Raw genomic sequence first — 11,476 nt, forward strand, 5'->3', positions numbered from 1 at the left:
CACACATTGTAGTTCCCAGTGCATTTCAGCTTGTGCAGAACATCTTGTTTGAAATGGTTGAAAGGCGCATGAACATCGACCATTGCCTTCCCTCCAGTTCTTCTCATCTCTTCTTCTAGCTATGGGCACTATTGGGGTATTTATGTGAATAAGGAGAAACACTGCAAGCACTCAGATGGTTTTTATACCTTGTAAGATTGTCTGCAAAATTGTCCACAAAAGTGCTGAAATATCTGGAAGATTGCTTTCAACGTTTACACACAATGCTTTTTGTTTCGCAGTTCGGAACAACAGCATATCTAAGTTTTTCAGATGGCACAGTATATTATGATACTGGTATGCCTCATTGTAAAGTCAAGACAGACATTTTAGCCTTGGCTGTAATTTTCACCTCATTCCAGGTAATTATGTGGTCTGATGTGCATAATTATATTGCCATGGAATTTAGTAATCAAGGCACTAAAACTCAAGTGACTCCATTAGCTTGTGTACAATTGTTTACCTAAATCATGTATCATCAACTAGACAATTAGCTAATGAGCAGCAACAGGTGTCTTGATAGCATGAGTAGAGAGACACTATATCCTGGAGATTGGTTTGAATTTACAGGGTAGTCCCTGAAGGAAGTGCTTTAGCAAAAGTCAGGATTAAATGATAGACTCCTGTTGATGACTAACTTTGAAACAAGGTATCTTCAACTTTTTGTTTTCTGCCATAACAGGAAGTGACTGAGATTTTCAAGTTACTGCAGAGTGGACATAAGCTGTTTTATTTCACTGCTTTGGTAACACTTCAGCCAGATAGAAGCAATGCCCTGTTTGGTTTTACTCTTTATTTTCTATGCAATAGTGGATTTTTACTTTTGCTTTTATAGACTCTAAGGCTTTGTGTTGAAACTGAAGCCATGGGTGGCTGTAGGGCAGGTTGTGAGTTTAGGCCCTCGCCTTTCAGGAAGCACTGTAGTGTAGCATATTCAAACAGGGCTATAATCCATGCTTATGTGGCTTTAGCAAAGCCTCTGCGTTTGCATACAGTTAGCAATCGTTCTCCTCCACTCCCTTACTGATGCTTTCATAATTACAAAAATACTCACTCTTCACACTGTTCAGGCGACAGCAATACTAATTATTGACATTATTGCTGATTATTATTATTATTATTACTACTACTACTACTAATAACAATAATAATTTTTTCCCAACAGGCCATAGAGAAGTCAAGTGCAGAGGATCAGGAAGGGCTTGTTAGGAGGGGCTGAACAGGGCCAAGGAAAAGCCAGGAGAGCATGAGTTTGTTTACTTACCCAGTGAATCACAGGGCTTGGGAAGGTTAATAGGATTTTGTTCGCATCAATAGTGCTGATGGAACAGCGCCTGAGCTACTGCCCTCTCACCAAACTGCATCCACAAAAGCAGGCTGACTGCATGCCGAGAAGCAGCCCTTTTCAGTGCCTTGCCGCACACCAGGGCTAGGGTGCTTATGGACTTCTACTGACTAATGGCAATCTAGTGGCAAGTGTGTGTTTAGCAAAATGTTACTGAGGATTTGCTGTTTTGCTTTATATTGAAAGGCTGGTAGGGCATTTTGTGTCAACCACCAAATCCTTGCTGAGCTCTACTAGATTCTTGGATATGTTCAATGAACTTCAGGACCATCAGTGCTAAATTGGTGGTTTTGGTGTCTAACTGCATTTCTGAATGTCTAACACCATTTCCAAATGGTTATTTCTGAGATAGCTGTAGGGCGTTTGGGAATTAATTGGCAAGAATGAATAAATGTAATGCATACATGCATTGTTCTTTTCTTTATTTATATTTGGTTGCTTCTATAGCTTTCCATGGCTTTCATGATGCATAATAGACATGTCTTAGAGGACCATGACACATGAAGCTTTCATGGGTGAATTGTTTTTCTTTCTGGGTTATTTCTGTCCCTATACTGGTGAATATGAATAAGTCTATGGTTGGGATTTCAGTGAGACAGGAGACCAGTGGAGGCCTTGATTGGACAGAAATAAATATGGCCTCCCACAGGTCTCAGCAATGGCTGCTGAATCATCTTTATTAGAGGGACCATCAATGGTTGAGATGGCTTCTTGCTGGGCTTTTAAGTGCCTATTCAATGAGCAGGACACACATATACATACACACACATACAGACACGCAGACACAGATACTCAATTTCACCAATGAAATTAACGATATAGCAGCTCCACAGAATCCTCCTTAAAAACAGCATGTGGGTGTTTTGTTCCTCCTCAGCATTTATGGTGGCTCCATGTCTTTCTGGCACTTTAATTGGAGCTTGAACTGTGGGCAAGACAAGGGCCAAATGCATGTGATTGCTGTCATGCCAGAGAGAAACTTGCCAGCTAGAGAAAGAGAGAGGGGGGCTGGGTGAGGGGTTGGGGGGTGGGAAGAAACAGAAGCATCAAAGTTCTGGGAAGAAGGCCAGGCCATGCTGAGTTTACCACTTCCTCTACTGATGGGCTTGTCCCAGTCAGCACTGCTTCGCTGCTTCATTACGTAAACATTACACTACGAGTGGGAACATCAATCTTGCATTCTTGGCTTGTTGCTCCCTTTGATTGATTTATTGTTTTCTTTCTCACATTTATTCACTTTCATCTGTGTTTCTGTGCATCTTTCCTTTACCCAGTGATCTTCTCATACACATGTCACAGGCATGTCTCAGCCTATGTTCACTGTCTCAGGCCCCCTCTCCAATCCACTCCCCTGCTCATGACACTTGTTTACTTGGGGGAGATGAAGGGAGCGATGAAAGCAAGCTTCCTCAACACAAAATTGGTTGCCGACAACTGTGCTGATTTCCCCCTCCCTCTTAGGAGTGTAACCGCAGCTCTCTAAATTATGGCTGTCTCGGAGCTCAGCAGTAACGCTGGTGGCTTGACGAGCATGTCACTCTGATCTGATGCCACACGGGCTGTGAAGAACACTTCCGCTATTGTGATTTTTATCGCGGCACTGCTCGCTGGCAGGCACACCTCGCAGTTACTGCCGAACATGTAGAGTTCACACTGTTGCATGCAGGGCTTTGCTGTCTTTCAGTTCTTTGTTGAAAACGCAGGCTATTCGGTGTCTTTATTTCCAGCTGAGATTTCCATAGTCAAATTCACAGCTAAAATGGTTTGGGACATTTTGTAAGTACCAGTTTTACTTGGCTTGAAGTTTTAGCATGACGTGGTGGTGGTGTTATTTCTCTTGCTTGCATGTCTGCATGTAGAACAAAGGAAGTCGTATTTGTTTTCTAAAATAGCACTGTGCCTGCTCTGTTTAGCTGCTTGTTTTTTTTTCCTCCCTAGCTCTCGAGCATTGTGGTCGATCAGCAGCATTTCAAGAATCAGTTCTTTTACGAAGATGGAAAATAATCTCATCCTTGGTTTATTTGTCTTCTCCTAGGATCTTTATTTTTATGAGAACCTCCAACTGAATGAATCATTTTTAAAACATAGGCCTTACCTTGCCAACATACTGCTTTCCACTTCCAGTCCACTCCTCTAAGAGAAAGAAACTATTCCACATCCATCCACGTTTAGTGCGGTGAAGTGTCCGTCCATCCTTATCAGGTGGGCTAATTCCAGGTACAGGGCGGATCAGGGTGGAGCTCCACTCCGGGATGGACAACAGCAGGAGCAAAGTGAACAGGTTGGTTATCATTGTATCCAATCACTCCTGGAGAGTGCTCGATAAGGAATCAGTTAAGCAACTGAGTGTTGTATGAGAGAATGCAACTGAATGCAGATCACAACAGAATGGCACATCTTATCCTCAGTGTCCTTTTTGCCTTTCTTCTCTGCACCTGAAAGAAGGCAAGAAAAGATTGATGAAGCACATTGTCAAGCATTGTGCTACTTTTTCTTTTGTTGCAGTCAGGCAAAGATAACAGTAATTGAATAACCCTAAGCTGACACAGCAGACACAGTGACAAGATACTGTGTAGATTCAGGCAAACAAAATGACCAAATAGTGTCCAACTGAGCTATCCAATACTTAAATAACTTGGTCAGCACTAAACCTGCTTAAAACTTCATTTCCCTAGAGCATACACAACAGTGTACACAGCACTAGATGAAAAGTCTATAGCAAACTGTAGTGGTGCTCTGAAAGTTCTAATTACATACTACTCTATGCTATAGAATAGACAGAGCAGTAGGCTTAGCTAAACCTGCAATGGCTCAATGAAGTACAGTGTCCTCCAGGGCCACTCCTGATAGGTAATTTAAGGAGTGCATGCATAATTTATGGGTTTTTGGAACTTAATCCAAAAAATGTTTTCCCAATTCAATGGAAGCTCAGTTTCAAGGAAAATGCAGAGGGCCTAAAGTACCAAGCCAGCCTAACATGCATTTAATACCTACACTTTGTCTAGGGGAATCACAAGCAAATGAGGAGTAGATTCATAATATTGTTCTCCGATCTGAATCAACAAGAGAAAGAAAGCAGAATGAAAAGGTACAATGTCACAAGAGACATTTGGATGAACAAAGTGGATCTTTTTTTGTCCATAAAAAAAAATTACATTTTGAGTCCATCTCACATGACTGAAGCAACACTTAAAATTATCTTAGGAGTATGGGTGAAATAAATTGGTTAATGAGATACAGATGAAACCAGCCATTATTCACAAAGCGTCAGTATGAGAGTTTGCCTACTGTAATTTGGGGAATCACTGAATGTGCTAATGTCAATAATGAATTCATGCAGGGCTAGCATAGAAAGGCCTCTGTGGGACTCCTTCATACACTTCATGCATCTCGGGGAAAAAGGAGCCGGGGAAAATATTGACATTCAAAACCTCATCAGAAGCCTTCATGAATAAAACAGAACTTTCCATAAAATAAAGTTAAAGATTTACAATATTGTTAATTTTGTAATTAATATACAACCATTATGTAATGTGGAGACATGTAAATATGTTTATTTGCACCCTATTCATATCAATAGGAAATGTGATATAGGGCTACCACATGGGGTATGCTTAAACCTGTGCCATGATCTTGGTAGATGCGCATCAGATTTAATTCAGTCTCACTTTTCTTAATGCTCAAACTATCCAGAGCTGAAAGTTCTTCTATCTGACCAATGGCCACCCTCACACAGTGATGAATTTGGTGGATGCTAGACTGCACTACTCTGTAGTATGTGACATTAGTCTGCAATATGCCAATATTAGCATCAGCGACGTTCATACCATACGGAGTAACTGTGAGCATCCTTCATTCAACATGGTGATACACTTGAGTGTGTATGTGTGAACTGCAAAAAACACTTTTTTTTTATTATACTTAATTACAGCACATTAAATTGGTTCTGTATATGCAAACACATTCCTGTCCTTTGTTCATGTAAGTGACACATCAGGCATTGCTTACTCAAGCATGGCAACACTGAGATATCACAGTATGCACCACACATGAGGCCATGCTGTCTTAAGGAAAGTACTGTGCACGTAACCAGTTATGTTGAGAAAATGTTGACACTGCTTCCGGGTAACATGACTTTTTAGATAATGCTCTTTTTGGAAGGCACCAAAGAGGAGATTATGTACTCTTGTGGATATCAGGGGACCCACAATAAGCTTATAACTCTTTTTCCTCTCATTCTCTTTTGCTCGTTATTGTCCTCACTCTCCAGCACTGTCCCAATGATGACAAGATCATTCTGGAAAATCAGACTTGTGGCAATTAAAGCGTGGTGATTCTTGTGATTGCATTTTCTGATTATCATTCAAGGCTGTCCTTGAGTTTTAATAGCATTCTGGATATTAATCTTTGGTATAGCATGCTTATTAAGCATAAACCAGCATTTTTTATTTTTTTTTTCATATTCCACTTACTGCACCCAAATTGGGGGTTGGAGAGACTACACAAGAGGAGAAATAATCCTCAACAGATGTTTGCTTGATTAGCTCAACTTGATTAATGTATTAAAAGTCAATAAAGTTTTTAAAAGTTGTTTATGAAGGGAATGAAGGTAAACGTCAGTGTGGGATAATTTCACTATAGCTTCATAAGAAATAGTCTATAAATATAGAAAGAGAGCATACTTAAGTATACTGAACTTAACCGCCATTTACTCAGGTACACGAGTAAGTTTATATCTATTCAAATATGTTTGGAAGGTTCAGAGCTTCATTGTGCCTTAATATGTACATATGATGAAAATTCCAGGGAGAAATTGCGATGTACTGTAGTAAATATGCAGAGGGATTAAAATTTTTATTTAGTACACAAGGTTTCCAGAGAAACAGGATATAGACCAGAGCTAGTTTACGTTGATGTCAGAATGAAGAGGTAATGAGGAGATTAGAAGGAATACACTACATTTAGGAGCTTCCATGGTTTTCTAAGAACATTGTAGTTACATAAACACTAAGGATTTCGGTCTGTTATGTAGGGATTTATTACTATGACACACCAATACCTGACTAAACCAAAGGACCATAGAGCAGTAGAAACCCATTCACACACACACACACACACACACACACACACAAGTTGGAAGAGTGGAGCGGCTGTGCCCTGGCTAGCAAGACTCTGTCTTTGTAATTGCTGTAGTCCTGTCTGAGAAGCAGGGCTCTATTTCTCTAGAGACTTATAAAATCAGTCTGGAGCAGCAGTCTCTACTGGGAGTACATTTCCCATAGTCCAGCACAGCCTCGTTTGCTCAACCTCATCTCACAATGCTCTTGCTCTCCCTCTCCCTCTCTCTATCTCCTTCTCTCCCTATTGGTGTATTCCCCCCAAGACTTCCTCAGACATGGATCATTTAGGGAATCTGGGCTAGTGCTGTCCATGCCTTGCTCTCAGCTGACTGATGGTTGTAGGCGTATGTGGGGTACCACTAGTATGCAGCTCCACATTCATTTTACACATAGCCAGTAGAGAAAGGTTTTTTTTTTTCTTACCTTCCCAATGACCTTGACATTGCATATATGTGGAGGATGGAAAATGGATTTGAAGCCCTGATGGGATTGAGTGGTGAGGCTTATTGAGAAATGGAGAGGGAAGAAGGAAGAGGGGCAAGCTATTCGCTAGCACAGCATTTATTGGATGAGCTATGGACAGCATACAAGAGAAAAGATTGAAACACTGCCTGAAGTCTTTCAGATATACCTCTGCGAGATCTACCACACCTGTATTCTGCCTAGAGCACTAGTCCCATGGGGTACAGGAGCTAGAATATTTGAACGAATTCAAAAATATAGGATACTGATACTGATCCAGTACAACATGTCAGGGTGATTGGTGTCAGTGACACAGAGAAAGTGTGAGGCAGAGAAAGGGAAAAAGAGAAGGAGAGTAAAAGAGAGAGATTAAAAAATAGAGGGATTGTAAGAGACACAAAGCACAAAGAGAGGCAAAGGGAGAGAAATACATAGAAAGAAAGAAAAGCAAAGAGAGAAAGTGTATAATGTGATCATCTAAATTAGTAGATCTATAAGTAAGGCTGCATGGCTGTGCAGTGCTGAAAAACATGACCACTTGGTGGAGCTCTTCATCTCTTCTACACAACAGCAGAGCTATTGCAATGTGCGTTTCTCTCTCTCTCTCTCTCTCTCTCTCTCTCTCTCTCTCTCTCTCTCTAGTGCTCTTTATCTTCATCTCTCCTTTCAATTCATGCATAATTGAAAATACTGTTGTTTTCCTTTTTGTCTAAATATTGAATGTAGGTATGTATATGCTTGACAGAACACTAATTAAGATGTACTCTGTATAGTAAAGGACTTTTTATGCTTGTGATTCCATAAGCTGCATGATTGTTAAAATCCTGAAATCTATCAAAATCAAAATGATTCCCAAGTAACAAAACAAAGTTTGTGATACTGTATGAACAAATAAACATGATATCACATTTGTATATTTGTATGAATTTCACTAACTTGACTTATAAGAAAAGTTCTGTATGTAAGCACTAGGTAAGGCTGCTGGGTACCTTTTTTATTACTTTACTCAAAGGGAATACACTTTAATTCATTGTAATTCACATGGGCTTTAAGATCACACTTCACAGTTCAACAAATGCAAACATGTTGCTTTGACAAAAATGCATTTATTCTACAATCATTTATTCTGCAAAATTACTAGGCTAGGAGGTGAATTGTAGAAATGACACAATGTTCAGTGTGTGTGTGTGTGTGTGTGTGTGTGTGTATGTGTGTGTGTGTGTGTGTGTGTGTGTGTGTGTGTGTGAGAGAGAGAGAGAGAGAGAGAGAGAGAGAGTGAGAATACAAAGCCTGTAATAGCTCACTTTGATTTTAGAAAGGGCAAGGTAAGACCATTATACTTAATAATGATATATTTTGATATATGATATATTTAATTATTTAAATATTATTGTTTAATAACATTTAAAAGAATAATGGACATAATAACACATCAGTACAATAATACATCAATATACCAGAGATCAGCATCATGCTCATGCAGCATAAATGATAATTGAAAAAGCATGTTCAGAAATACATATACTCAGTTAGTGTATGATTATAATTTATGTATATGTGTGTGAGATATTTCATAAACACATAGCACAATAAGATGCTACCCAGTATTTTCTCATATCTATTCTCTCTTACTCTCACTTTCTTTATCTGTCACTCATTCTCTGTCTCTCATACACACACACACACACACACAGACACACACACACACATCCCATTTATTATCTGACCCAAGGCCAAGAAGAAGAGCACTGTACAGATGACGCACAGGTCACCAAAATAATCCGCTTACTGGAAACATGGAAAAGCATGTAATTGGAGAGCAAATTGTAATTGGAGAATTCCTATCAGCATTATTTTTAGAACATATTCAAAGTAAAAATTCTGTTCTAAACCCTCACCAAGACATTTCATGTTATGTGATTGATTTCAAGGAAACTCTAAGCCTTTTAACAGGCACATTTGCATTTTCTCTCATATTTCTGCATTTTTTAATGGCGTTAAGCCCACTCTGTCAGAAGTTAAAATGTACAAAGTGCAACATAAATATTTTCAAAGTACAACATGAATATTAATACTTGCATGTAAATATGGATAAAATATGTTCAAATTAATAATATGCAAATCCATCATTGTCCAGTATGGAACTGCTAAGATATTTCCTACTACAGAAGCAACAACTGCAACATCTTCCTCTGCACACTGCCTTTTCACCAAGTTAAACACAACAACCATGTAGAGTGTGAACAATTTAGCCTGAATTAGTATGAGTATTAAAATCTTGTTCAATGCTGTCAGCTCAGTCTGAGCTTTTAAAAAGTCCACCAGTAACATTACAAGCCATTCAAAGGAGAATCTGTAGATGTAAACCAAAAACTGATGGTATAATCAGTACTTACTCATATTCCATGTTAATTACAGACATTTTCACTCCTTTCTTTGCATTTTAAAAACTCTCTACCTAAAGCACCTAAAAATAAATAAATAAGTGTAGATATATATTCATCCACTCACATTCTTGTTCTTGGTTCCATGCAGTTTTCTCAGTTGCTTGCAATTCTTCTTTGTCAATCTTTAATCAGTTATTTTCCCTGGTTTAAAGTGATGTATATCTCCACGGCAACTGTGGAAATCCTGCTCTGTAGGACACATTTGTCTTAATGATAACCTTTAGATTCAGCGAATGCTGGAGGAATTATGTACATGACTGCACTCTTTCAGGACGCTCCTTTCATCTGTCTGAGGGAGAAAAAGAGAGAGAAGGAGAAAGCGACAGAGGGAGAGAGAGGGAGAGAGAGAGAGAGAGAGAGAGAGAGAGAGAGAGAGAGAGAGAGAGAGAAAGAAATGGAGGGAAATAGGAAGGGAGGGAGAGTGAGAGAGGTTTTACCTTCAGTTTTCATGCTCCACTGCTGATCTATGCGTTAGCAGGCATGCTGCTGCTTCCTTCCTTAGCAAAGCGAAGCACTGTCTGCTCTGTCACCTTTCCTGCACTTACACTCTAAGCCTGAGTACGGACCATGTGTGTGTGCATGGACGAGCGCGTGTGAGTGTGACAGAGACTGTGCTTTTGAGACTCTGTGAGCAGGAGAAAGAGAGAGAGAAAGAAAGAGAGGAAGCGAGAGAGCAGCTACCTTACTGACACCCCTTGTCTTTGGAATGTGTGTCGCTCCATGGCACTGTCTCACCCTCACTTGCTGTCTTTACTCCGTCTTTCTCAGTGCTTGTGTGTGACAGCTTTTCTTGTCCTTTTCACATATTTGTGTTTTCTTCTTTTGAGCCTTTTTGCCACTCTTTGTTGTAATTGTTGTAATTCTCTCTCTTCATAAATGCTTCTGTTGCTTGCTGAAATTTTCTCTTTGTCGCTTTTTTCTCTCTCTCCCTCTCATTCTCTTTCTCACTCTTACACTTTCTCTCTCTTTTTCTCTCAGTTGCTGTCAGGGAGAGAAAGAGTGAGGCAGAGAGGGTTCATCTCATGATTGGCTGCCACTCACAAGTCCCCTGTAAAAGATGACAAAAAAAAGAGAGACACAGAGAGAGAGAGAGAGAGAGAGAGAGAGAAGAAAGAGAAGGGGTTAGGAGAGCCTTTAGTACCCCAGAGCTGCGGCTTTGACTTAGCTTGCCACGGAGCACAGTGGGGGTGAAAGGATACATAAAGGCTGGCACTGGGAGGTTAGGATAGACACAGCAAAGGAGAGAAAATAGAGAGGGGCAGAGAATAAAGGAGAAGGGAAGGAGAGAGGGACAAAGGAGTGAAAAAGCAATAGATGGCAGTAATGATCCATGGCCTAAAAGGCATTCCATGATGGATGGACGTGCTGATGTTTGATGTCTAAAGCAATCTAAGCCCAGTCTAATCCACCTTTCAGTGACAATGGATGAAGGTGAAAGACCATAGGATGTAGATCAGCAGGAGGACAGAAAGGAGAGTGGCTCTGGAGTAGGTCTCACTTTTTTCTTGCTTCTTACAAGTTGGGAGTATTTTGTTGGAAGGTCTTCAAGCAGGTTCTTAGGGTCTGTCATTATCATCTGTCCTTACCTTGGTGTTTGGGTAGATAGCAGTGTACACCAATAGGGAGAAAATGGTAACACTATCTTTTTTATATTTAGCTGGGAGAAACAATGGTGTCGGGGAAGATAGCAAGGCAACAACTATGTGATGCTTCTTTTTGTAATATAAATAAATAAGAGAGATTATGAGAATAAGAGTAAGCTTGGGAAAGACAGATAGATAGACAAAGAAGACTTCGTATGATGAGTTGTATAAAAGTACCACATGCCTGATAACCTATCTAGTGAAGACACTTTGAAGCACATGGGTCTCTATGAATATTTTACCAGCAGAAAAAAAAAGCGAGTCAGTGGTGATGGGTTGCCTAACATTTTATCCACCATGCATATCAGGGAGAGTGGATGTACTGTCTTCACTATCTGAAATTTATCCAACTAAAAGAACAAATTAACAGATAAGAATAAAAGAATGAGTTTCCTCAAAGCAATGCAGAGTCTAATTAAC

The 11,476-nt window shown here is 39.8% G+C and overlaps 1 protein-coding gene and 1 long non-coding RNA gene across 3 annotated transcripts in view; one reads left to right on the forward strand and one right to left on the reverse strand.

Annotated features, from left to right (window-relative positions):
* cdh10b (cadherin 10, type 2b (T2-cadherin)) overlaps positions 1-9,989 on the reverse strand; it is a 29,259-nt gene extending 19,270 nt beyond the window's left edge. The window contains exons 1-3 of one of the 2 annotated variants that reach the window (XM_027008518.3): positions 9,851-9,989; positions 9,478-9,702; positions 3,480-3,819 (exon numbers count right to left, since the gene is read on the reverse strand). In XM_027008518.3, the coding sequence (XP_026864319.2) occupies positions 3,480-3,677 (198 nt within the window). In that variant the 5' untranslated portion in view covers positions 3,678-3,819; positions 9,478-9,702; positions 9,851-9,989. The remainder of the gene's footprint in view (positions 1-3,479; positions 3,820-9,477; positions 9,703-9,850) is intronic. The other variant, XM_027008521.3, reaches the window with a different exon arrangement.
* Positions 3,618-7,878, forward strand: LOC145651340 (uncharacterized). The gene is made up of 2 exons (XR_014117242.1): positions 3,618-3,665; positions 4,390-7,878. It is a non-coding gene; the product is annotated as an uncharacterized LOC145651340 (long non-coding RNA).
* Positions 9,990-11,476: the final 1,487 nt, after the last annotated feature.

The sequence above is a fragment of the Electrophorus electricus genome, chromosome 15, assembly GCF_041902795.1.
Source record: "Electrophorus electricus isolate QZ-2024a chromosome 15, ASM4190279v1, whole genome shotgun sequence".
Taxonomy (NCBI): domain Eukaryota; kingdom Metazoa; phylum Chordata; class Actinopteri; order Gymnotiformes; family Gymnotidae; genus Electrophorus; species Electrophorus electricus.